We start from the raw sequence: 27,712 nt of genomic DNA, 5'->3' as shown, positions 1-27,712 counted from the left end.
AGCCAGCATGGCCAATGTTTGGGGGTGATGGGATATGTAGTTCAGCAACAACTGGAGGGTCACATACCAGCCGCCCCTGGCCTATGAGCTACTGCACAGGCTTGTTATTCATCTAAACCAAGAGGCGTACACAGTGCTTTAAACACTTAACGACTGTAGGAGAAACTGACACATCTTGACTACACTGAAGAAACAACAAGGTGAGGCACAGATGGTTGTGTTTGTTTAATCTCAGTGGAACACAAAAATAAAAATGATGTATGGGGAAGACAAAAGGGAAAGGGGGGTTGGGGAAGAGAATTAATTCATATGCAGGAACATACAGAAGCCACTGTTTTGCTTTGGCTTCCATATTCTTAACACATTCCCTCCAGAGACACCCAAGACTTGCAGGCCACTTTGACAATTTGCTTTGAGAAGGATCTAATCAAAATTGGCAGTGGCAACTGAAGCAGAGTCCAGGGCGCTTCTCTGTGTAACTACTATATAGAACAATCCAATTTATGGTCAGAGAAGAGGAGAGAGAGCAGCAGCAGCAGCCAGGCAGCCACAAGCACAGGAGGAGCATCACCCCTCATGTCTGCTTGCCCACGCTCACTATAGAGAAGGAAGCCAAGGCCTGGTCTGCAGATGGAGCAAAATGCAGAAGGAAAAGGATTGTCACCACAACACTTCCTTGTGAAGGCTGAAGTGGTGGTGGGATAACATGCCTAAATACTCCCTACGTAAAAAAGCAGCATACACACGCACAAAGGTCCCTGCAGGTAGAAATCCAGCAGATGAGAGGGCTAGATAAGAACCTCTGTTTGATGTGTTGCTACTTACAGGGATTTGAGTTTTACGTCAGGGAGCATTCAAGAACAGTGCACACAAAACCCACCTTGCAATTGTGAAATTGTACAGTCCCCCTCCTCTACTACCTTGGGATTCTACCACTTCATTCTGCTGCATGTCCAAGACCAGCCACAGTCCTCCCAACCACTAGAACGTCCAAACCCAAAGCAGAATAGTGGAGGATTCAAACCCTCCACAGAGCAAGCAAGAGGCAGCTTTGCCATTTAAGCAGTCGCTCAAAATGAATCTAATGCAAATCAGTTTATGAAATGATTAGTGCCTTCTGCTTCTCTGGCGATAAAAAGAGGCCATACAGAATATTCTGGCCCATTACAAACAAATCTCTCCAACCACCCCTGCTGTTTCTGTGAATGTGAGCTGTTCCAGCACCAAGCCATGTAATCTGGCCCCATTTCCAGTGAGATCTGGGAAGCCCCTGCGACCTGGAGGACAACCCAGCAAGTTGCCAGCTGCTAAAAAGGAAAGACCCCCAAGTGGGAGGCATTGCACTTGGCAGTGAAGGCACTTTGCCTTCTAGAGAAGCCAAGTTTGGCCGCGGCCAAATGATCCCCAAGGCTGGCAAAAAGCAGATTTTGGGGGAAGCAGCAGCTGCTCAGGGCAGAGGAGGCAGCCTTGCACTGAAAGCAGGAAGGGGAGCAACATCTCCTTTGGGGCTGCCATTGTGATGCAAGCTCTAGAAGGGCAGGCCATGTATTCCTACATGGATATGCCGAGATCCCCCTTTGCTGCATATAGCTGTATAAAGCACTGGAAAGTGTAGCAGAGGGAGGGCTGTCCTAGCTTTGGGGGACCCCAAACACCTCCCTTGCTGTTGCTGCTACCAACCACCGAGGACCATACAGAGCCAGGGGAAGGAAATGAGCAGAGAGATCCCTCACAAAGAGCAACACAGTAGGACAATGTGGGAGGCAACATTTAGCCCTTCACACAAAAAGAGGAAGAAAACTCCTTGAATAGACATCTTGTCCCTGGCTGTCAGTGCTGGTGTCAGCCCACGCCGGTGGATAATTCGGGTCTGGATGCTGAAGGGGTGATGGTAAGAGAACCTTGGCTGCTCAACAGCACAGCCCCTTGCCAGAAATAGGGATGAGAGCCTTCTGCTTGAGGTGAAAGGGGAGAGTTACTGAAATAAAACAGACTAGAGACTTAGGGGAGAGCCTCAAAAAATATGCCAGCCACCAGGGCTAGAAGGGAGAGAGGGGGACCGTGCTTGCCCATTCCACTAACAAGACCAGCGGGGTGGGGAGTGATAAGAGGGAGACTGCACCCCATAGACAAAAAGGCCGCTTGCAGCTACTCGATACAGACTGGATAGGAAGTGGAGGAGTGGTGCTTCTGAGAGCTGCGGTGCCCAAAAGGCTGCCGAGAGCTTGCTGCGTGTCTACCTTCCGGACAAACGCTACCCTATCTGTGTAGGTACAAAACAAGATAGACCCAATGGAGGGGACCACAGCAGAGATGATTTTGAAAGAAACAAACAAAGGAATTTTTAAAAGAACATACATTAGAAGCAATTCCTGGTGAGGTGGGGGCCCCTCCACCACATTAACGCCGCCCCAACCGATGGTATCTCCAGCCCAAGCTGGGAGTTGTTAGCACGCTGAATGGTGCATGTGGCTGACTGGGGAGGAGCAGCCCCAGGACATGCTTGGAGGATGTACAACAGCCCGTCAGCCAGCCAGACCTTCCTCCTTTCGCCTGGCAGAGTGGATGGGATGGTAGAACAGGGATGGAATGATTGCCTAGGTGGGGCAGTTTACCTGCCTCCCCTGCCCCCAAAAAGCCAAGCACTGGCAACTCGAGAGGGGGGCCCTGAGCCTACCTGCACCTCTAAGGGGGTTCCACCAGGACAGGCTCAGGCTCTGCATCACAGAAAAGGGGGGGCACAGGGACTGTGGGTGGGATTGTTGCAAACCCATCAGGGAGCTCAGATACCTTTGTAGATGCTCCCTGCAAATACTGTAACAGCGCAGAACACAGTCTCGTAATACCTTTGTTTTAAGCCTTTGGCTACCACCCAGTTCATTGCCACAGCAAGCATTTGTGTGGGGTTGGGGAAGGGGGAAGAGATAGCAAAGAAAGGCGGAAATCAGGTGACCAAAAATACTAAATTTGCATGGAGGCAGCCACATGGTTCTCAGCTGTACCTTAAAACCGCTCCGTACCTTCACTCCATGTACTGGAGAGAGAGGGGCAACCCTCCCTATGCACAGGAGGGGGGCGGTGCAGGAGGAAGGGAAAGGCCAGAGAAAGGAAACTGGCTGAAGTGGAGGTGGATTGCTGTGGCTCCCCATTTGCAGCTGGGCAGGTCAAGGTTAAAGATCACAGGTGGTGACCTCTGTCTCCTCTCCCTGCAACAGTCTCCAGTAGCTTTGTTTAAATCCTGGGCAGCAGCTTCTCAATGAATTCTTTCACAGCCATCATCTCCTGCACAGAGTAAAAAGAGAAGTAGTGGTTTTTCTTTGTGCGTGTGCTCATTCTGCTCCCCTTCAAAGACTTAACAGCCTCAAACAGTTCATGTGCTCCCTTCGGGGAGTGACAAGATTCTCTGCATTGAACTGAGGGCCATAAAACAGAAAAAAAAATCAAGAGCTGAAATGAGAACTGAGCTTATCAAGAGGGCGGGGGGGGGGGGAGGACTGGCCATTTTCCTTGTTATGCTACATGAGTTGTTGCCCACACATGTACGCTGATTTTCAAGCTTCAAGCAGTCTTTTGGCTGCCACAAGAGGCGGCTGCCAAGCCAGCTCACAGCAACTTATTTCGCTGCTCATATAAAATCAAAAGTCAATTGAAGCAAGTTGAGATTAAACAAAAGCCACCATTAAAGTGTCATGATGGCACTTGGCTTTATCAGGAGTTCGGGGGTCTGGCCCATGAAAGCTGATGCCACAATATAGTTGTCTACCTTTAAGCTTCCACAGGGCACCTGCTATTTTTAGTTCTCCAGACTAACACTGTTATCTCCTTTGAATTAATCGGTTAAAAAAAATACATATCCTCTTAAAGACAGCTGATTGCAGCAGTACGATATAATTAAGTGGGGATCAAAAAGAGGCTGCCTGAGACCACCAGGTCTGCAAAAACTGGAGCATACAAGCCATAATAAGGGCTCATGGCAGAAGGCACTTCAAGGAGTACCTCAAAGGATGCTTTGCTTTTGGATGCCATCCACTGAACCTCTGAAGTTCGAGGCACCAGGCACAGGACCTTCTCAGATACTTCCAGAGTAAGGTAGAGAGAGGGCATCTCAACCCTACTGTCCCGGCATGCACCCAGGCTGCAACCAAGATATGGCCCTCAACTAAGACTAGTTAGTCATCCTAGGAAATGGGTTTACCGGCTGCCAACTAACCTGAGGGCAGGAGCTGTGCATCATTCCTGGGTAGGTTCTGAACTGGACCCTGCTTGGAGTCACAATGCCCTTCAGTTTCTCGGCAGTGAGGGCTCCAAAGCGGACTGGGATCATGGGGTCCATCTCCCCATGGCACTGTAGGATGGGGATGTCTTTGTTCATGCTGTTATTTGCTGCCTGCAGGAGGGAGGGGGGGAAAACAGCAGCAGGGGAAGGAGACCAAGCTGTGAACAACCCATTGCACTCTGGGAAATGCAGTACCTGGGCAAGCTAGTTGTGAAGGAACTGCTCTACCAGACAGGCATTTCCCAGTTGAGCAGCCACCCCGGCATGCACCAAGCCCAACCCACAGGGCCAACAGCAACACATTCAAGGGGGAGAGGGGGCTGCAGTACCTGAGGAAAGGTCTTGTGCAGGGGGAGCCAGCAGCTGAGGGCCACAATGCCAGCCAGTTGGTGTGGGCACGTGAGCGCCGTGTAGAGGGACAGCGCGCCACCCTGAAGCGCAACCAAGATTAGAAAGCAGGTCAGAGCTTGCTCCAGAAAAGACCCTCTACCAATGCAAAGGTGCACACAACTCTCATCTACTACCACCCCCGTTGAACAGCCCTCCCCACCCCACCCCTTTGTAGGAGATTTCCTGGTTCTTATGGCACGAATGGTATGGGGGACACACATAGGTCAGTGGAGGCCACACTCCTCATGCACAGTGTCAGAGAAGAGCCCTCGCCGCTTCCTGCCCCACTTAACTGCTTGAGGGGAAAAATAGACCTGGTGCAACCTAAAGCTTTCAAAAATATTTGATTATATTCTACCAACACAAACTTCAAAGGCTTCCCTCTCTTTTTTTGCATGCAATGTTCAGCTTGCCAGAAGGAAACAGGAAAATACAGTGGTACCTCGGGTTATGAACTTAATTTGTTCCGGAGGTCCATTCTTAACCCGAAACCGTTCTTAATCTGAAGTGTGCTTTCGCTAATGGGGCCTCCCGCTGCCACCACGCAATTTCCGTTCTCAACCTGGGGCAAAGTTCTCAACCCGAGGTACTACTTCTGGGTTAGCGGAGTTTGTAACCCGAGGTACCACTGTAGTAGGTTAGGAGGGCAGAAGTTCCACTCCAGAGGTCTAACTCTGTTCCCACACCCATCCTTGGGTTGTAAGGTTTTACCAGACATTGCCCCAAAGCATGTGTGTTTCCCATGGCAATAAGGGTTTTGAATGGAAAAAGTGAAAGCAGTATGACTCAGGGTACCACTTAACCTCAGTACTGTTGGAACAACTGCACACATCCAAGTTGCTGCTCCAGAGGAAGCTATACCTCATCTCCCATGCTCCCCCCCCCCATTAGCAAGGTGGCAGCCACTAGTTCTCCATCTTCCCCAGCACCAGTACTCATGCCCTGTTCCTCATTTCCAGCCCCGACATCCACACACCGGCTTGCCATCCTGGGGATGTAGCCTGCCACACACACACCAGTCACCTGTGAAAAGCCTCCCAGGATGATACGGTTGGCTGGGATCCCATTCTTTATCTCATGTTCGATCACCGCTTTAACTGGAATGCAGAGGGAGAGAGTTCAAGGTGGCATAATATCATAGGCCTTGCATCTCAGGTGCCAAATATGCTGGGTGTACAATAATTACAAAGACAAAGTCTGTTGGCACAGATCTATTTCACAGTTTCCTCTGCTTCAAAATGTCATGTTTTTAAAAGGAGTGTGATGTTCTTTCTGGCAAGGCCTCCAGTGGCAGAGATCAAGGGAAAAGGAGTAGAGTTTGAAAAGGGGGGGGGGGAGAGAGAGAGAAAGCATAAGACAATCAACGTTTGCATTGGGCTAAGCTCTCCCTCATGAAAAGTGATGCCACAAAATACATGCTCGTCTTTTAAGATGCCAGAGGACTCTGGGTTTTGCTGCAGTGGACCAACATGGCTGTTTCTCTGGAATCTGAAGCTTGCCCAAGACCTCTTCAGTGAATTCACAATTCACAGCCTTCACCACTATGTCACACCAGCTTTGGAGAGAGTTGGTGTGTGATTGCTAAAACCCAGAAACCACTCTTCTTTGGTGTTTAAAAAGGCAGACAGTGCTAAGGTGCCACACATTTGCAAATCAGGAATCCGCCTTGAGAGCACACATTCCCACTCTCTGGATCTTTCCTGCTGGAGTGATTCATCTCCTCTTCTTCTCCTGCCAGCATTAACAATTTGGGAATGGCTGCAAATCGGTGGTAGAGCATTTGCTTTGCATGCAGAAGATCCTAGATTCAATCCCCAGAATCTGGATAGGGCTGGACAGACCCTTGTCAAAAAGCTGCCCATCAGCATAGACAGCACCCAGCCAAAGGTCTGACTAGGTAAGGTAATTTCCCATGTTGCTAGCCAAGGACTTGTTATACAGACCAATGCAAACCATGGTTACTACAACCAGCTTTCCTCATAACCATGGTTTCCATATGTTTCCGATAGGAACTATGGCTTGCAACCACTGCACCTGTAACACAAAACTAGTTAAAACTGGAAAGGGCAGGCAGGGGTGAAATCTTCTTGGAGAAGGGGTAAATATGGTGTGGGAGTGGAGGATGGCTTAAGATATGCAAAACATTGTCTACAGGATGCCTCTGTTACATTTGCACTAGGAGGAAGTGTTTTAAAATAAGCCTTCCATGCATTCAGAATGTAAACATCCCAAACTGCTTCACTCGCTTTACTTTTTGCAAGAATTAGGAAGTGGGCCTTTTTGAACTGGGAATGTAAAAAAGGGCAGAGGCTCTTTATGACAGAACCCAAGTCTCTCTCTTTCTCTCTGGCTTTCAAATGTTGTCAGTTACAATTTGAAGAAATGTAGACCAGCTCTAACACTACCCCTGGGCAAACTTTTCTTACGGTTCTCAGCAGCTTTTTTAATTCCAGTTTCATCCTCAGGTGCATCAGGACTCAGGCCCATCAAATCAAACCTGGAAGAAAAAAATGCAAGTCAGCCCCTGTTCTCTGGTCCACCAGCAGCCTACATGAGGCTGGCTAAGCAAGCACATTATATGACTATATAGTGTCCTGGCAGCTTGGCTGTGCCATTCCAAAATCTTCTGTATGAAAGAATTAAAGTGATTAAGGGAGGACTCTGCTGGGAAGCTGGAGAGGTTTCTACCCGAAAGACTATCTGCTGGCTGCAGACATGCACCAATTCAGAGACCTTCTTTCCACCAGGTCTTAAAAGGCAGCAAGCCTGCCTATGCTCCTCTGCTGTATTGTGAATATACATTAATGCCCATTGCCCAGAAAAGTAACTAGAGACACAGGAAAAGTTTGTAGAAAAATCTAGAAGTGAAACCTGTGGGTGTTGAAACAATATACATTTCTTAAAAGACTGTTAAAGGAATCAGAATCCTAGGCAAGGCAAGTTACCTGGTAGGCAGTACCCCTCAACCTCATGGCCCAAATGTCTTATTTAAAGAGTCTTCATCCTCGACAGTGTTTGAACCCCAGCCTTATAGGAGTAGTCATGGTGTGCCCCCTACAAATCATGCACCAATCTGCCCTAGCCAAAAAGCATCGGCCAGCTTCCTCAGGTCCACTAAACCTTTGCACACAGCTGCTGCCTTTAATTTTCCCCCTCCCATCAGCCTCTCATCTGTATCATTCCCCATCACTCCTGGTGACTGCCACAAGCCTAGTTCTGGCTGCCATATCTCCTTATGATGTCATGCAGGCCAGAAAAAGAAGTGCCTGGGAGGCAGGAGGCCGGGGCACGTCGCTTATCTGTCAGCAATTAAATTAACATTGTTTTATACTAACCAGGATGGCATGACCATCTTCATGTTGAGGGTGACAGGGATCCTAGGCCTGCAAGCATATGAGAGGGTGGGGGGAGGGAGAGAGAAAAAGAGAGAGAGAAGCAGGCAATTATGCTCCAGTAGGAAGAGACAACAGGTCATGAGGCTCCTCACAAACCTAAGAAACCTCAACTCATCCAGACATAGCGGAGTTTGCAAAAACCTGCAAAGGCTGCACATTCTCTCAAATCCTGAACTTCTACACTTGTACAAGTTGAACTTGTATGTGACTCCAAAAGGTATGGGATAAACATGACTGAGTTCCAGCTATAGAATTGCTAGCTGTTTTTCCCCAAGTACCCAACCTCAGGGTCTGCCCAGGTAGGGTTAGCTTTGCAAAGAAGCAGGTGACAAAGATCTTTACATATGCGCACGCACACACAGCCTGCTCTGCTTGCCCTTACTTCCTTTCTAAGAAATACACACAGTCCCTCCTGGATCAGGCAGCGTTTGGTGTGGTTGCCAAGCAGCCCACCCTGGGACCTGGACATTTGGGGACTGACTTGAGCATGAGCTAGGTGCTTTGGCTAGAGTTGCTGAGGAAGCAGCAGCCATCTCCTGAAAAGCTCACGAGTCTGCACTCACCACAGTGGGCACAGGGCTTCGCATGTCTGCCTGTTGCTACCAACAAAAGAGCCGGACTCAAGTAGGAGCAGTCTGCAAGTCACTCCATTTTGTCTTAAATCTAACCCAGGTGGCGTCGCAAAAACAGACACGGCTGCTTTGCAAGGTAAGCGGGGGGTGGGGGGAGATACTGCAGGCTCAAGGCAGAACTGCATGGCTCTTCCCAGTGTTTTGACAAAAAGAATGTAGGTGAAGGCAGAAATCAGCTCTTTTGGAGCCTATTTTACTCATCCTGCCATTACCACTGCAAGTCTAAGTTCAAAGAGGCGCCTAGAAGGGAAACTGATGCCCGTTTATCATCTTGTATGGCACCCAGACACACCACTTTAGCCCCACCCCAGCTGATGCATCCCCACCTTGCTTGTCAACATGCTCTTTGTGGCAAACCTAAAGATTCCCCAGTGTAAGGGGGGGCACGATGGTCCAGGTGTGGGGTATGATTATCTGTCCATGTTCCCCCTGGGAGCTGCTGGGGTGGGGACTTGGTGAAAGGAAAACCAGGTCAAACAGACTCTCAAGTTTTGTAACAAGGGCAAAATTATTTGTGAGCCCCTCTTAGTATGTGCTTGGCAGATACTATGTTTGTCCAAAGCAAGCAAACTCATGCTAAGAGCTGAGGTGGAGAGGCAGTGTGCTTTGTGCCTCAAAGATCTTGGGCTAATTTACTGAAGGCTTTTTGAAATAAGCACCTCTGCTGGGTGGTGTACAACACCCTGAATGGCTGACACTGGATAATCCATGCATGTTATAGGGAGCTGGAGCTTAGGGAGTTCAGGCAGAGTGTTGGGTTGGCTAGCAAGATCTACTGAGCTCCTTCCAGCCACTGTCATAGAGGCAGTAATGTTTGTGAGTACCAGTTGCTGGAAAGTGCAAGAGGGGAGAGTGCTTCTGTGTTTGGGTCCTGCTTGCAGGCTCCCCAGAGACAACAGGTGGGCCATTGTGAGACCAGGATGCTGGATCAGATGCATCAGTGGCTTGATCCAGCAGGATCATCTTATGTTCTTCAGATTAGAATATCAGCTGATTAAGGCTGACATCCTCGTGGAGAAATGGTGGCTTCTGTTAATGTTGGTCAGTCAAGAAGTTTGCACTAACTGACCTCTAGGTGGTCAAAAGTCAACATCGTGTCTGATGTCTATTTTTCAGATTGGGTCACCACTATGATATTAATGTACCAACCTCAATATTTAATATAGCTGTTTTACCATTAACACCAAATTATTGTTTTTTGTTGTGATGTTCGTGCGATTGTAGTATCTTACAGTTTAAAATCTTCAAAAAAATTGATTGAAAAAGTTTAGAATATCAGGGATAATACAATGATTGGTTAATTAATGATTGGTGGGGATGGGTTTTTTTTTTGCAAGGGCAGAATCTTAAGCAGGCAGCAAAAACGTAAGCCATAGCCCCTAAAAAGCTATAGGTTAAGTGCTATTCTCACTTTGAGACAGCCAGAGCTGGCTTGATCCAACAAGAAAGAGAACTGGGATGCAGCTGAGATTCTGCCTTAGCACATACATATATTTCTATTTTAAAAAGGAAAAAGTGGATGCAGGCAGGAAAAACATCACAGCCCAATTCCACTAATGGAATATATATTGTATTGTGCTTAAGGAAGCGAAGTCTCTGGCACTGGTGCAATGATGCGCCTAAGAGGAGCTCTGCTGGATCAGATCAAAGGGCTACCTACTCTAGCATGCTGCTCCCTACAGTAACCAACCAGAAGCCCAGAGAAGCTCACAAAAATGACCTAAGGCAACAACCTTATCCTGCCTCTCAGCCTATAAGGTTCCAAATTACATGAGAGCAAAGCTGTCAGAATGCCTGCAAACTAGTTTCCATGGGTGAAGAGAATGTTTCCAGTTTGGCTAGGATTAAAACCACACACAGGCCTGAAGGGAACCTGTGTTCCGCACCTCCTCCCCATTGTTGGACTTTGGTTCCCATTAGCCCAGAGTTACCATGGCCATTGGTGAGGGATGATGAGATTGTGCTGGCTGGGGCCAATGGGAGCTGCAGTCCAGAATGACTGGAGGGCACTAGGCTGGGGGTGGTGAGTGTATTTTCTGAGTTTGTAAGGGAAGCTTATTTCTGGCTGGGGGAAACCAGACTGATAAGGGGAACACACACCCCAAGCAGAGGCCTGTTTCCTGAAACATATGTGAGCCTTAATTGTAACCCAGGGCAGAGGCAACACTTACGCATGAGGGCAGATGTATTTCACATAAGGAAGCCGGATGGAGGACAGGGCCTCAGCCCAGCTGTGCCTGAAGTAGGGAAGGCAGAAAGAACATAGATAAGAACTTGCACTGCACAACAGACAAACTAAAATGGAGAAGCAAGCATTTTCCACTGCCTGTCTCCCCCACCAAAAGCCATTCTCCTGGAAAGACATGGTGGGACATTTTCATAGCTGCCAACTGTGGTAAGAAGCATTTATGCAAAGCTATGCATAAAGACTCAAGCAAATTTAAATACCCTGTATGAGTAACTGCAATCCAGTAAAGTCGGTAAGCCCTCCTCCACCTGGTGTAGCATCCCAACAGGAGAGCTCAGCAGTCAGTCCACACAGACCAGCATTCCCCAGCCTGGTGCCTTTCAGATGTCTTGGACTATAATGTCCATCATCCCTGACCAATGGCCATGCTGGAATGGGCTGATGGGAGCAGTAGTCCAAGGTTTTTGGAAGGCACCAGGTTGGAGAAGGCTTGTGTAGACATACTGAGCTAGATAGACCAATAATCTGATTTGGTATAAGGCATTTTCCTATGCGAAAATGTGTTCTGGATTGGTAAACTATTGCTTTTGTCTCAACATCTCCTCATTCCAATCCTGCTGCTGCTCATGCTGGCTAGAATATTAACATTCAACATTTCCCAACTAGAAACAGGAGCTCTTTTGGGTCCAGGCTGCTGGGACAAATTAGGTTTCCCCTTCCCTTCTTGCCTCAGTTACTAACACAACCCAAACAACTCACCCTGTGTCTCCAAGCCCATGTAAAAAAATGACCTGTGAAATCAAGCAGAAAATAACACATTAGGCAGCACAACAAGTGCAAAAGTGCTACCAAAGCACATCAGGAGCATCCTGTGAGACCAATTAGTTGCAAAAAAAAAAAAGTGCTGTAGTGAATTATGCTAAAGGGGAAAAGCAGGAAGGACCCAACCTAAAGTGAGGAGGAGAGGCTGGGAACGAAGAGCCTACACATCACCATGTGTGTGCCCCAGCTGTAAGAAGAGAATGCCTCAACCACACCCCACGTCACTGAAAAGGGACTGCTAACACATCATGTACACATCTGCACCTGGAAGACAGAGGCAAACACAAGACGTAAGCTGAGCCATGCAGAGAGGCCCATCATCTAGGATCCTAAACCAAGGAATCTAGGAACCTAGGATTCCTAAACCATCATCTAGGATTCCTAAACCTAGGCACTGTGATAAGCTCACCCCATACATGCCCACTTGACTGCTTAGATCTCCAGAACCAGCACTCTACAAATGCCACAAAACATGCATTCCACACTTGTGAGAAATCCATCCTTTAGTGTGGCAGAACTTTGAAACTCCCTGCCCACTTACAGTAGGAGGCACCTACTGTAATACTTTCAGTGCCTGGTAAAAATTTGTTCATTTCAGCAAGCATACTCAGGCATGTAGTTGCAATTTGTGTTTTTAAATTTACTTATATTCTTTTGTATTTTAAACTTTTTGATGTAACTTTTTAAATGTTTGCTTTTGCTGGTATTTTTAAATGAATATTATAGATGGTTTGTAAACCACTTAGAAGACTTTTGTTTGAGTAACCATTATATAAATGTTGTTTAAAAAATATGCCCCACCCCCAATAACGTCTGGGTCAAGGTTATTGCTTTCTGTGAATTAATCCAACACGCTGTTACCACCTCCTCTCCTAAGCCTTGCCTATTTCAAGCATTTATTATTTCACCTCAAAGAAAGTATAAGCTTTCGCAGGATCGCAATATCTGGCTTCCTGAGAATCTCCATTTTCAAAAAGAAGATGTTTCTAACCTTTATGGCTTTGAGGCCAAGTGGGTATGGTCGGCAAAGTCTCAAAAACCATAGAGGTGGCCCAGTCTGGTTTCTAGAGGTTGAGGCTTCTGAGCCTTGCATAACTCCTCTGCCCCCTCTGCATATTACCGTATTTTTCCGTCTGTAGAATGCCCTCATGTATAAGACACCCCCTATTTTTGGGGACTCATATTCAAGAAAATGGGGGGGGAGATGTATCTGTATATAAGACCCACCCTAATTTTTGACATTATTTTTAGGGAGAAAAGCCTAGTCTTATACACAGAAAAATACGGTATATTTATTTGATGAGAATGGAAACAGTAGAAGTTGTGCAGTAAATTATACATAATAAAGAGATATTGAACAAATTTGCAAAAAATTATACAGGTTTAAGAATTCAGCATATCTTGCTGAAGAACAGGGCAATTTATCTTAGCAATGAGAATCACAGTGATATAAAGGTCCTATTTAAAAGGCAGGCTCTCCATGCAACGGAATCTGGCCTTTCGAAAATTCACATAGAAATGCTGGTGCACAGCTTCTTGCACCCCTCTGTTATCAATGTTATTCTTGACCAGCAGCCCAGATAGAGGAAACCAAACACCCGCTAGCAGAGCTGGATGTGCTTTGCTTCCCCATTTCTGTTGGCAACCACAAGTTCCAGCCTTCTTGAAGAAAAACAGAGTTGTTCATTAGAAAGGTCAGGGAAGTTAGCAATTCCAGTCCAGGTGAGAGGGTTAAAAAGCTTCCATCAACCAGCTACATGGCTACATCTCTGCAGCAGGTTACCACACTGCTAAACCCAGAAGTATTTTGGCAGTGACAGATCCACGTGCGGGCAGGCAGGCCTGTTCGCACCATCAGTTACCTCGGAGTCATGTCTCCTGAGCAGCTTCAATCTCTGTTCACAATCCAAGTTAACTGAGGAGGCACATTCCGAATATTTACACCTGAGTATTCACATCCACTCCCCATGTGGCAGACCACCAGAGACCCTCTTGCAGAGAGGTTAGTGCAAACTAAGTTCTCGTGAATGTCTTCACAGGATCTACCCAATGGAAAGCTAGAGACTTGTAAAGCTTTGCTTCTGTTGCAGATCTTGATATATGGTTTGGCTGCTTACGAGCTCTGAAAAACATGGCTTTCATTTCTAGCGGAAGAGCAAGTTCCTAGCCATTATCACTGTGGTCTTTGGGAGAGGAAATTGTACAGTTTCCTTTCCCTTCCTGTGGCTCCAAATGGTTATGCCAGAAAACCTATTACTGTTCTAGTTCCATCTTTCATTTAACACATCCATTCTTCTCTCTTATGTCTAACCCTCACCAAAACGGCTACAAATTCTACAAATACCTCTGCCTACCCCATCTCAATCAGCACACATTACAGCGAAACTCTCAATCCCACAGTTCTTGACAATCCGAGGGTTGTTTCACAGATTTAACCCCCCCCATGGAACTTGGGTGCAAAGGGGAGCTGGCTCTTTGATAATTTAATCTCACTCCTTCCCACAGTTCTGAAACATTTAACACCCTACTCCAAATCTTCATGTCCCATCAGCCTTTCTCTCTGTCCTTTAAAAAGGAAACAGAGGCACAATTACACCTGCAAATTAATCAAGAGTCATTTGCATAATAGAACAAGGAGATGGGCTTTACAAAGTAATATTTGCTGAATTCCAGATTGCGATAATTTCTGTTGGCCAGAATGTGGCAAAATTTAGCATATTTTGTCTGTTGGGCACATATGTTCGGAAAAGCTGTTACTAGTCCTCAGGAATGCAGAAAACAACCTTTTTTAAAAAAGTGTTCTGGGGGTTGGCAGAGCTAACCAGTGGTCAGAAGGGAGCACTTCCGGTGTCCCCTTGCCTCCTGATCACTCACAGCCACGCCCCTGGAGACCACTCATCTCTCTACTCTCACAGCACTGAGGAGACCAAATACTGAAAAAGAATTATATACAAATAAGCCGATCTAGGCAAAATGTGTTTGATTTATGTAATGTGTTCTCCTTGCAGAATTTAGATCTTTGTGAAGGGGAGGGCTTGGTTCACACAGATAGGCAGGAAATAAAACTGCAAGGTACATCTGATGGTGCAAATGCAGGCAGAGCCAGCAACAAGGGCGAGGATTATAGGAGCTTGGGAGTCTGGTGGGTGTCAGTGTCATTTCTGCAGAAGCGCCTGGCCATGATGGTTGACCACAGCAGCCCCACATTTGCATTAATTGGGTGGTAGAAAGCAAGCCTTGGCTATTATTTCCTTGTTAGTGCAAGAGTAGTAGCGTCAAGGCCAACACAATTTGATACAGCTGGGCTAATTACCTGCCAGAGGCAGCGGTGGTGTTTTGCGCAGGTCCTACACAAACAACATTGTGCTGTTTACTGGAAAGGAACGAAACCATGTTGATCTCTTCCCGCAGCCCTCCCCTCACCAAAGTTTCTCTCTGCACAATTCCTCTGCCACCACCCCCACCACCCCTTTCTCTCAAACAGCTTCTGAGTTAAAGGGAGGGCAGCCCCTTGACATTAGCAGCAACCAAGAGGAGGGGGGTGGAGGAAAGAAATCCAGTTAATTCCCCTAATCTTTCTGGATCCCGACAGATGGCAAGCCAAGGAGAGAGACAGAGAAAGCCCTTACCGCTGCAGTCTCCCGCTCTGCCCCTGAAATGGTCACGGCATCGGCGAGGAGGGGGACAGACATGTTGTTACCGCACATACACCAATAGAGGTTTCACAGCTCACGCTGAAAGACACAGAGATAGAGAAACACACACACATTTATTATATGCAAAGCACTTTTAATTTAAGAGCCGCTCTGCAATGCTTAATCTTGTTGGACCTTACAACTATGCGAAGAGCTAGGTCACTTTTATAACCAGGCAGGGTACAGAATCAAAAGGGGTGTGAAAGCCTCTCTTCAAATGTGTGCATGATGTACAAGTTCCCGTTCTGAAGCCCATCAGGTTTCATCTCTTTCCCTGTCCTGCATAAGGGCTAGAAGCTTGCTCCTGGATTAAAAATGAAAACCAAGATTTTCAGAGCAAAGGTTGCAACCCAGAAACCTTGGGCTTCAGACCAGCACCCAAGACCAAAAGCCACAAACAACTAGCTCTCAAGGTGGAATATCCACCTGGAAAACCTGGACCAGCTAGTTCCAGCAGTTGACAGTGGCAAAGAGAATATTCCATCTCTAGGCAAAGCAAAAATCCAGTCTGGTTTCCAAGGAGACTTTACATTTGCTTAAAAAGTTCATCTGGGAAAGTTTCCGGTAGATATGAACTAACAAAAAGAAGGCTGCATACAGGCCAGGTGCAAAAAGACTAACATACACAACGTTTAAAAGCCTTGAATACTTTAAACTCCAACCTATCTCAGGCCATGGATCTCTTCTTTAGAGCATTATTTAATATAAAACGTGAAACACAAAGAGCTGCCTGAAATGTGACCTACAAACATTCCTCTGAAGGACACATGCGAGGATTCAGATTATTAATACCTCTGAAAACATTTCTGTACCCTTTTATAGTTGTCCTCTAGTAGATACATGTCAATGAATTATAGAGTTGAGGTCTGTAACAGATTATCTAGTCAACAAAATCCTATCCTATACTGAAACAACCATGAGGGTTTGTCCCCTAGTATTTAAAGTATTGTGGGAAAGTATTGTGGTACTTTCCCACAAATTAAGTATGAACCCGTTTAATGTAGAAATATAAGAATAAGAAGTGCTACATTCATAAAAAGCAAAATTCAAAACCAGGATGCAACTAGAGGAATATACCGTAGGCACAAAATAATATGTATATGTGTGTGTGAACACATTTTGAACAGGCTAAGAATTGGCTACCACATGGTAGCTGAGCTCCCACTCTGTATTTTCCAACTCTGAGGGTTTTCAAAGCAACCGTGACTTGTTTTTCAAATGCTGCTTATCTGTTATATTCAGTGATATGGTTTGATAAGGGTTCCCTGTAACATCCTGCCAAAGGCCTTGGGAGGCACAGCTTAAGGACAGAGTGGGAGTCAGTGGCTTTTACAAAACTGCAGCATAAAGACCCTGATATTAAGCCTGGGATTTCTCATCCCAGCAAACCCCTCCTGCAACCAAAAAGCTGAAGGTTTAAAAGTAGTTTTTGTTACTTCTATGCCACCAGTAAAGGACAAGGCTATTTATATAACCACTGATAACAGTGCAGGGGCATAAAGATTCAAGAGTCTGTGCTGCCTCGGCTGCTACTGGAGATGTACTGATGCAGCCAATACAATGAAAAACAAGAGCTATGCCCGATGGCTGCCCACTTCGGTGTAACTATGACCACAAAAGCCAGGAAGGTATGAAGCCATTGCCACACTGCCAGTACACCTGGAAGCCTATTATTAACCTAATCACGCAGTGCAAATCATCATACTACAGTGGTACCTCAGGTTACATACGCTTCAGGTTACGTACACTTCAGGTTACAGACTCCGCTAACCCAGAAATAGTGCTTCAGGTTAACAACTTTGCTTCAGGATGAGAAAAGAAATAGTGCTCCGGCGGCGTGGCGGCAGCAGGAGGCCCCATTAGCTAAAGTGGTGCTTCAGGTTAAGAACAGTTTCAGGTTAAGAATGGACCTCCGGAATGAATTAAGTACTTAACCCGTGGTACCACTGTATAGCTCAATTGCCACCAGATCACCTAAAAGTCCACATCAGTGTTACAGCCAAAAGCAACGACAAGTTGAATGCTATGGTTACCTACAAAAGCTTAGAGCAGAGGCTAAGAATACAATCCAGAATTTGATCTTCTATTTAAAATAAACACCAAGTTTCTAGCCTCCTGTGACTGTAGCTATGCAAAGAAACTTGCCCGAAAAAGATTAGGAAGCGGGAATGAGAATTCCAAAAGGTCAGGACAAGAGTTATTATTCACTAATTACTGAACTTATCAGCCACACTCCAGTTTCTTAGCCCATGCTCCCTTGTCTTTGTTGTGAGCCCATCCCTTGCTTCCCTGAAATTAACACAAACAACAGAGATGTTCCCCATCAACAACACCAAACACCCACACGCACCCACCCAATGGCAGCTCAGCAGACACCGGCCCATGGCAGGACATATTTAGTGGTGGTCCCCTGTTTGTGGAATGCTCTCCCTAGTGAGGTACATCTGTCTCCATCATTATTAATTTTCAGGAGGAATACTAAAACATTCCTTGTTTACCCAGGCATTTGGTGGCATGAACACTGCTCTTGGCATCCCTGAGATCACTGGAATGAATGAATGGTTTTAACTGTAACTTTTAGAATGCTTAAACTGTAACTGCTCTTAGAAGGTTTTAACTGTTTTAGAAGGGTTTTGTTTTTTAAACTGTAGATCTGTTTGCCACCCTGGGAGGGATATAAATTCAATTAATAATAACAACAACAACAACAACAACAACAACAAATGTATCCCACTTGAAGGATTTTGGCTATTAAAGCACAGAATCTTTAGAGGTCCAGCTCAAGCGGTCTTCCATCTCTATTGCAATAGGGTACCAGTTGCTTGAATAACATGAAGCAGCTTGCTCTGCTTGTTTCCCCCCCCCTCAAACAACTGTTATTTGATTATGTCACAGTGTGGTGTGGACTGGACAGGGTGGTATGCAGAGAGGTCCACAGTTACCTTTGTGAAGGGAGGATGAGAGAGAAAGGTGGACCAGATGACCCTCAAATCATTCACACCCTGATTCAAGTGCTGAGCAACCTCACCAAGCTAGATATCAACAATACATAGGAACCAAGTCTTCTTCACATTGCTATATTTCCTGCATCTTATTTCTTATCTGGATGAAGCTGATCTTTCATAGGTCCATCAGCTTTTTACCTCCCCACTGAAAATGCCATCTTGAGCTATTGGTGCAATCCAGTTGAATGGTTCAGATAAGGCCATTTACCAAGAGTCCAGACACAGACTGATCCACTGCATTCCACACATGAATGTGTGAACAGTAACCTGCCCACAATTTTTTTCCTTGAATGAAATTAATTATTATTATTATTATTATTATTATTATTATTATTATTACAAAATACAATAAAATAGCTTCTACAAAAAATACAAATCAAGTAATTAGACTCTTAGCCCTTACCACCCACAGAGGACAAATAAGCACCTTGGGAGACCGACATTTCCCTATCTCTCACCCAGGGTTCTCCATCCACCATCTACCACTCCCATAAGTATACAATCTCTGGACCTTAATAAAGGCACCAGACATAAGACTCCAAAGAAAGAAGAAAAACAAAAGAGAGAAACAAAAAGAGAAAGGAACAATAAGAAGAAAGAAGGGTGGGAGGAGACAAAAGAAGAAACATTAGAGAAAGATAAAAAGAAAACTTCTGATTTTTCACCCGCAGGTTACATAAAAAAAGGGAAAAAAAGGATTATTTCAAACATCCAGTCCATGCTAACATCCACCTTCTCCACTTTCTGTTAAACAATATTTCTTTTATGTCAAGGTGCCTCTTTTTCTCACGAAAAGTCCAAGATTGGTTCTCTAATTGTTATTGCTATTGATAAATGTCAACCATATTTTTTCTTTTGCCATTACCTCCATTAATTCCCACCACCATTACTCCATATTGAGTGATAGTAAATTCTTCTGCCCATGTCCATTTTCATTCTTTCCAGTCTTTTTCCACAGAGAATATCATAACTTTAGCAGCAGCATTTTCTTAATTTACTTCAGATTGTGTGCAGAATACTTTCTCTCTACTAGAACTGAAGCAAGGCTAGGACTGAAGTTTTCTCAAAGTTTTTTTCGCCCCTCAACTTCATCAATACCACATCCAGATAATTTTCAATAATAATAATAATAATAATAATAATAATAATAATAATAATAATAATAATTTATACCTCACCCATCTGGCTGATTTTCCCCAGCCACTTCGGGTGGCTTCCAATCAAGTGTTAAAAACAATACAGCATTAAATATTAAAAACTTAAGATAGCCACTTATTTCCTTCACATCTGAAGGGAGGGCGTTCCACAGGGCGGGCGCCACTACCGAGAAGGCCCTCTGTTGGGTTCCCTATAACCTCACTTTTATTTTCTCCTTCTCATCCAAATCAAGGCATGGAAGTCATTTCCACTTCAGCATCACCATCTGCTTAACTATTTCATGATCTACTCCTCTCAACTTTTCATCAATTTAGTCTGAAGCCTCTGAGTATTCCCCTTCTCCATTTTCTCCATTAATCTCTGATCCGATCATTTGAAACTATTCAGTCATCAACTGTTGAACTACACCAACAGTCACAGGAAGATCCAAAAGTGCCTTTACCATAATGAACGTTTTTGATGTTCTGGATATTATTAGCAATTCAGTCTAGCTTAATATTTCCACCTTAAAATCACAGCTGCAACGTGTCTTATCTCATATTAACTTCTAACCCACAGCTGGCAACGGCCACTTTACTTTCAGTTTTTTCAGTTGTTTAGTGGCAGGAAAAGAGAAAAAGAGTTAAAGATTTTTCACACAGAGGTTCCCCATGTCCATTTAATCGTTATTGTAAACCATAAATCTGGAATTTTGCTCTGCCGTAGACACTCTGCCTTAGACAACAATCCGTTTTCCTTTCTGTTTTCCTTAATGACGGAAGGTGTTACTTACAGATTTTCAGATTGTAGATTTTCACCAGCTGATGGAGGGAATTTTTGTTACAGTTTTCCTTGTCCCAGAAGTGTTTTAAAAAGAGAGGGTGTGGGTCTTTCTTACCTGTGAAAATTGATTACGTGGAGTTTGGGCACGATGGCAACTCGTCAGTTTCCCAGCTCGTTATAACTCCCGTCCAAGCCACCAGGCATATAAAAACAGTCTTGATAAAAACATTTGAGGTCAACTCCCAGATCACCCTTATCTGCATAATGATTAATAGTCAGGCTATCTGTCTATTATCAATCACTACATACTGTAATTATCTTCTGTAAGCAGGAGTTAACAGAGAGGCAACCAAACCACCATTCCTCTCCCCGGAAGTCCTGTAACCTGCCCACAAATTGAGTGAGATGAGGACATACCAAGCTTGTTTATTCCATACCATCATTTTAAAGCCTATGAAAAAAAGTGACTAGACAGTACAGTATTCAAGGTTAGAATTCCATAAAGGCAAAGATCAGGGCCACAAACCTGTGCAAGGGCCATGTGTACATAAATCCACCAAAAAGCAAAGAACTTAAAGGTGCCTAATTCTATGTTCGGCGGTGACCAAAATATTTAAATTGCTATGCACATAGCATAGATTGTTTAACTCCAACTTACATGAACTCCAGACAGTGTGGCAAAGATCAGGTATGTTGGGATTTGAAGTCCAGTAACACCTAGAGTGTCACAGATTTCCTATCGCTAGTTTATATGATCTATGAGCTCAAGATGTTGAAAAGGTTGGTGCAGAAAATAGCAGGATTCCCTCATTCAAGGCACCCTGGCTCATGTGAAAAAAACCATGAGAAATACAATCCCTAACTGTTAAGAAATCATAATCCCTTCCTCTCCCAAATGCATACCATGGCCTTATTTATATGAAGGAGTGTAAAAGAAATGTGTCAGATAGAAAATCTGGTCATCTGTGCATTAAAAAATTAAAATCAGACACTGGAATCTTAGTACCTTGCATACATTTTCACCTCTATACAAGGTACTCATCTTGAAATTAACACTTGTACTATAATCTAATTACCCCCCCCCCAATTTTACACAATACAGTACTTAGGCTTGCCTCCTTTTTTTAAAAAAAAAGGAAAGCATACCTGCATGCAGGGCCCATTCATTCCTAGCTGAGGAACAGATGTGAAAGTCTGTCATATATAAGGACTGAGGAGAGGGGAAAACATTTTACAGAACCTCATGCTAAACCATGCTAAATCTGAATGAGCTAGGTAGTTTTCAAGAACAATGACAATTTTGCTTGAATTTAAGAGAACTCACGACTTACAGCATCATGGAAATCAGCTTCCTTATTGGAACACAGCCAGCATAACACCATTTTTTAAAGGGATCCAGTAAACTACAGATTAATTAGGCTAACTGCTGTCCCTGCTACTGACAGAAAACCTTATTAAGGGCTAGAATTGTTAAACATATAGAGAGGAAGAATCAGCTGAGGAATTAGTATCCTGAGAAAGATTCAGCACAGCTTTTTCTAGCCATTTTTTGAAAATTCCTTGAGCATTAAACATGAGACCTGCCAGACATATAATTTTGTCAAAAGATTTCAGAAAATTCAAGAATACAAGAACAGCTCAAAAGCTTTTGACAAAACTTTTTATCAAGGGTTGCTAAGAAAAAAAACCCTTAGCATGCTGGTTAAAAAACAGGAAACAGACATTAGAAATAAATTGTCAGTTTTCACAATGGTGGGAAGCAAATTAAACTCCCTCAGTTCTGAATTGAGAATGGTGTTATTTCACCTATTCATAAATTATATGGAGCTGTATGTAGGAAACAATGAGGTAGCAGTAGAAGATAAAAAAAAATTCAGACAGGATGGAAGAATCCCAAGGAAAGAGACCGAAAATAAAACAGCCATTACATATATAGAAAACTGTAGTGCACTTGCTATTAGAATACTAGGTTACCAGTTGCTCTGCCTCAAAAGGGAAAAAGACAGAATAAGGGGAAACAGAATATTATCAGAACTTAGGATCCCAATGAAGTCAAGCAGCAGCAAGCTCAGGATATAGGAGAGGATTACGTTGGGCATGCAACTCTTAAATTTACAAAGTGCACTACCAAACACTGACCACTAATTTTGAAGGTTTTTTTTAAGTGTTTAAACAAATTCTCAGGAGGATAAATCTACTAGCCAATAACCCTGGAACAGTTGGAATATCCATGTTCAGAGGTAGCATACTACAGAATATCAGCTGCTGTGGACAAACAGCAGGGGATGGCTCTCATCATACCCTGCTCATGATTTTCATTTAGAGGCATCTGGCTAGCCACAGCTGGAAAAGAAAGCCAGACTAAAGAGACTTTCTGCAAGGCAATTCTATGCTCTTATGACCAGCACTTCTTTAGGAAAATGGACTGAGGAAAATGAACATTCCTTGTCCATATCTGAGTGATGGGGCAAGAGAAACAAGCTATTCAAATGGCAAATGGAATTTCATTTGTGTTCTCTGCTCATTCTCTAGTAACAAAGAGAAGTCATGCAATATTAATAATAATGCTTGTTCAGTAATAATAGCACTCTCAGAGCTAAGTACATTGCTAACAAAATCAGTCCCAACATGCTCCCAAAATACATGACATGAGTGAGTCCAAAAGCAACAGTAGCATAAAACTTTTATTAGGACCAACTAAAACACTACAAAAGAGTGAGTTTCAAACAATTTGAAAGGTTGCTCACTACTTGGTAGTGTTTGAGGTGACCCTAATAAAGGTGTTATGACACTTCTTCTGGATTTTTTTCTAGAAGACCTAAAAGACCTAACAACTACTTGTAATTGTTGTTTACTGATTCAAAGAAGTCTCTCCCTAGTGCCTCCTGAACAGGATGCCATAAGTAGATGGTTGCTTGGAAAGAGAAGCCAACTCTTTAAGAACTATTTCACACAAATATGTTGTTCTTTGCCTGATATCAATTCCTATGCTATAGTAAAAAAAGATACTTCATTTCTTATAGGACACATAACCCAACAAGCTGGAAATGGTTTATCAAGCCTCCATGCTACAATATAGGTATAGGTTCGTATAGTTAAAGCTATGGTTTTCCCAGTAGTGATGTATGGAAGTGAGAGCTGGACCATAAAGAAGGCTGATCGCCGAAGAATTGATGCTTTTGAATTATGGTGCTGGAGGAGACTCTTGAGAGTCCCATGGACTGCAAGAAGATCAAACCTCTCCATACTGAAGGAAATCAACCCTGAGTGCTCACTGGAAGGACAGATTGTGAAGCTGAGGCTCCAGTACTTTGGCCACCTCATGAGAAGAGAAGACTCCCTGGAGAAGACCCTGATGTTGGGAAAGATGGAGGGCACAAGGAGAAGGGGGCGACAGAGAACGAGATGGTTGGATAGTGTTTTCGAGGCTACCAGCATGAGTTTGACCAAACTGCGGGAGGCAGTAGAGGACAGAGGTGCCTGGCGTTCTCTGGTCCATGGGGTCACGAAGAGTCGGACACGACTAAACGACTAAACAACAACAACAAATGCTACAATATGGAGCATTTTACATGCCTGAGATGTATGGGGAAAGGGACTATACATACTAAGAATAAATCTTCCCTTCAAACCTTTCCCACACATTCTATTTATTGCTGTGGTGCTTTCAACTTTTGCAAATGGACCTGAGTACTTTACACAACATGAAATAAACTGATAGGATTTGCTACTGCCAGAAGTAGTGATTGATGGCCAACTGAGATGGTATTTAAAAAGGATCAGACAAACGCATGGAAGGACAAGATTAACAGAAACTTTTAGCCACAAAAGTTCAGCAAAGCTTCCATGTTTAAAGAGAGTATAACTGAGCATCAGATAATTGGAAAGGCAGAAGGCTAAGGTTCTTGCTTTCATGCTCTATCTTGAGGCATTTACTGTAGTTGGCTGAAGACAGCATGAGTAGTGGGCTCCTAGTCAGATCTAGCAATGTGATTTGTGTGTACTGTAATGAAGAACACTGTGCTGTGCATCTTCAGCCAAAACCACAACTCATCAGCTTGATTCCATTATAACTTGCTCTGGAAACTCTGGCCTTGCTGAATCAATTAACTTACAAATCACTCGATGTGTTTTTCACAAACTGAGCTTTTGTGTAAGTCAAATTATAACTTCTGGCATGCTGACTGCAATCTTAGGCAATCTTGGAATGCCAAGGAAACATGGTCAGATCAATCTGTAGGTTAACTACGGTTTAAGGCATTCAAACTTACAACTTACAACTAACGAAGTTATTATTTCTTCCTAACAAATGTATGTGTGTGTCTCTCCCACTTTAAATATTAAAGAACCCAGTCCATGAGAGACACCCATTTTCTATTGATGTGTGATGGCAAAAGTTCCAATGTAATCTACAGTTATTACACAATACAACATTGTAGTAAAGGCTATTTTGTTTCAACAAGCCTTTGAGTTCAGGTGAATCATATTCTTTTAGTTATCAAAGTTACGTTTTTATGCTGCTTAGTTTATTATTATTTCATACTGTTTTATTATGATACTTGCAATCCACTTTGTACATTATTATACAATGGAAAAAAGACAATATATGCTTTTAATAATGAATGTGTTGTCCACCTTTGTTCTAGGAATAAGGTAGAAGATAGAAACTGAGTGCATATCATCTATTATTTGCAAGGGTACCTACAATATATGCAAAGGTTGTAAGCAGTTAAAGGTACTTAGGTCACTGCTCACAATAAAAATACAGTTTGCATGAGATACTGCAGCATGCAATTAACTTCTCTCCTATGATTTGGCACAGCTTTGGTTCTTATCCTTTCAGAAAGCATCCCACCCAGATTCCACCCCCCATTCATCTGCACACACACATTCTACCCACGATCGCTTGCATCTTCCTGCCCACACTCATTCCCCCTCCTCATCCCCTGTCCTCTTAGGATAAGCCCATACCAAGGAAGAGAAAGGTGAGCAGCTCCTGTACATCAAAGGCAAATGTAAATGTAAACTGGGAAGAGATGAAAAAAAATATGCACCTGTCAGGACACCTTTAAAAACACACACACACACACACACACACACACACAAACTCTCAGAATGACAGGGAGTCCTGGCAGGTGCATATTTTTCTCTCATCTCTTCCATTGTATCTGGTCCATGCTAGCACCTCCTCGTGCTCCTAACCCTCCATCACTGACCTCTTCCCACCTGCAACCCCTGGACACCCCCCCCAAAAAAATCCAGCACCTCAAACCCTCTTCCACTTTCTCAGCTTCCTTTCCCTCCTCGCGAGTGTCACCTCCTGGCCACACCCTCCCTGCAGCCCGCCTCACCCTCTGCCTCCCTCCAGCCCACGCCCCCTCCGCTCCCACCCGCGCCCTCCCCCAACCCTTTACCTCACAGACCTGGGCCCCTTTCGTGTGCCCCCCCCCCCCACTTCTACCAACAGCCCGCCGCTCACGCAGAGACCGGCCCACCCTCCTCCTCTCTCTCCCCACACAGAAGCCCCCTCGGCGACGAGACTATCCCCTCGAGAATGGTCCCGATTCTAATTGCCCCCCTCCCCCCTCACCTCTTTCCTCTTGTCTCTTTCTACCCGGCTTCCAACTGAAGAGGATTCAGTCAGTTCTCGAGCTCACCAGACGGCTCCGGAACTTCCGCCGCCGCTGCCGCCAGCGCGCGCGAGGTGGGCGGGTCCGCTCAAGCTTCGGCCCCGCCGGAAGTGTCGCGCGCCGCTCTATCCCGCTGGAAAGAACGGAGTCCGGAAGAGGAGCCTCGAGGGGCGCGGCCATCTTGTTCGGCTGAAGTAAGGACCCGCGGGGTTCTTCGTGCCGGTGTCATAAATTAAATGGCTCAGTATTTTCACATGGCTTTTTGCTGTTATTACAGTGGTACCTTGGATGACATACTCTTCAGGTTACAGACTCCGCTAACCCAGAAATAGTACCTCGGGTTAAGAACTTTGCTTCAGGATGAGAACAGAAATCGGGCTTCGGCGGCGCGGCAGCAGCAGCAGGAGGCCCATTAGCTAAAGTGGTGCTTTAAGGTTAAGAACAGTTTCAGGTTAAGAACGGACCTCCGGAACGAATTAAGTACTTAACCCGAGGTACCACTGTATTTGAAATAGCAGCTCTTTTTTTTGGTGGGTCTAGGTAATGGGGATTATAGCATTTGATGCCATGGCCGATTCATAATTATTATGGTGAACAGCAGCGTTGGCGTTGCTAATTATTTTTGCGTTCTTGGTATCAGCCGTTAGTCATAATAACGTCATACATACTGTACTTAATAGTAGCACGTGCCTGCTAACTGTATCGAGTTAGCAGGATAAATTTTGCCTAACTTGATTTTGAAAGTCTGACCAGGTGACCATACTGAGTATACCAGGTTAGAGGGCGATCCCTTCCTGTGAATTTAACATCCCACACCTATTAGCAATGGGTATGACCGCGAAAGATAGATTAGGATCTGCTGGTACAACCGTAGATCGGCAATGACTTCTTTTAATTGCGTTTTATAAACAAGAATAATGTTATACAAACAAGTATACCAAGTTTTCTCATGTCACTTGTATATCACAAAAACAGCATAATAAATGTGGAAAAATATCTACAACGTGTTTCATTATTAGTGGTCAATGTATAAGTTCTTGGTTTATGAATTGGTTTAAACAATTAGGAAGAGGAGTTGAGGGGGAAAGGAAAAAGGAGGGGAGGAGGAATCAGCAAGGACTTTTGACACAATTGTTCCAACAGTAACAAGATTACTTATTTTCATCTATCTGCTGAGATGAAAAACACTAATTGGTAGTGGGTGGTGGGTGTTAATCGGTATGGGATTTTAGGGAGGGCTAGTGCCTCAGGTAGGGGATATGTTCTCTGTGGGGTAGTTTGTCCACCTTTGGTCCCCACCCTGCACTCAGCTCTCACTTATAGCCACGCCCTGGGAACAGCTTCCACTGGCTGGCTAAACCAGATGAGGGTAGCCTATGGGTCTCAAACCCTTGTTGAGTTAGGGACTTCCTCTGCATGTGAAGACAAGCTCCAGTGGATTGAGCAGATGAGACCAAAAGTGGGTCCAACGGACAATAAGGCAGTTTCTACATGCGCAGTAGAGCGAAGTGAGGAGTAGATGGGGTTCATTAACCTGGGAAGGTAGCCCATCTAGAAGGAAAACACTGATCCTAAACCTCTGCTACCTTGTGGTATATCTTCGGGAGAAGAAAAGGCTAATGAGTAAACCCTACACAAATCCAGAGTGGAGTCCCTAAGGTGGCTGGATATAGTGCCTTGTACACTTCCTTCCCTTACAGCATCTCCTGCAGCCAAGCTGGTGCCAAACGTACTGCTCTGCTTTCCGTTGGACCACATC

At 44.6% G+C, this 27,712-nt stretch overlaps 1 protein-coding gene across 3 annotated transcripts; it reads right to left on the bottom strand.

Annotated features, from left to right (window-relative positions):
* Window positions 1-212: 212 nt before the first annotated feature.
* LYPLA2 (lysophospholipase 2) lies at window positions 213-26,011 on the bottom strand. 3 transcript variants are annotated; one of them, XM_081921542.1, is made up of 11 exons: window positions 25,914-25,978; window positions 20,626-20,708; window positions 15,333-15,431; window positions 11,641-11,672; window positions 10,865-10,930; window positions 8,002-8,049; window positions 7,093-7,163; window positions 5,690-5,763; window positions 4,606-4,707; window positions 4,211-4,387; window positions 213-3,282 (listed from the first exon to the last, which is right to left on the bottom strand). In XM_081921542.1, the coding sequence occupies exons 3-11, from the start codon at window positions 15,408-15,410 to the stop codon at window positions 3,232-3,234; spliced, it is 699 nt and encodes a 232-aa protein (XP_081777668.1). In that variant the 5' UTR covers window positions 15,411-15,431; window positions 20,626-20,708; window positions 25,914-25,978; the 3' UTR covers window positions 213-3,231. The 3 variants fall into 3 exon arrangements, with proteins under 3 accessions (XP_081777668.1, XP_081777667.1, XP_081777666.1); XM_081921541.1 differs by lacking the exon at window positions 20,626-20,708 and having other exon boundaries at window positions 15,333-15,437; window positions 25,914-26,011; XM_081921540.1 differs by lacking the exons at window positions 20,626-20,708; window positions 25,914-25,978 and adding an exon at window positions 20,439-20,580 and having other exon boundaries at window positions 15,333-15,438.
* Window positions 26,012-27,712: the final 1,701 nt, after the last annotated feature.

This window comes from Podarcis melisellensis (assembly GCF_964234715.1).
Source record: "Podarcis melisellensis genome assembly, chromosome: 8".
Lineage (NCBI taxonomy): Eukaryota > Metazoa > Chordata > Lepidosauria > Squamata > Lacertidae > Podarcis > Podarcis melisellensis.
Note: the sequence above shows the minus strand (reverse complement) of the source record. Positions and strands in the feature narration are given on the sequence as shown.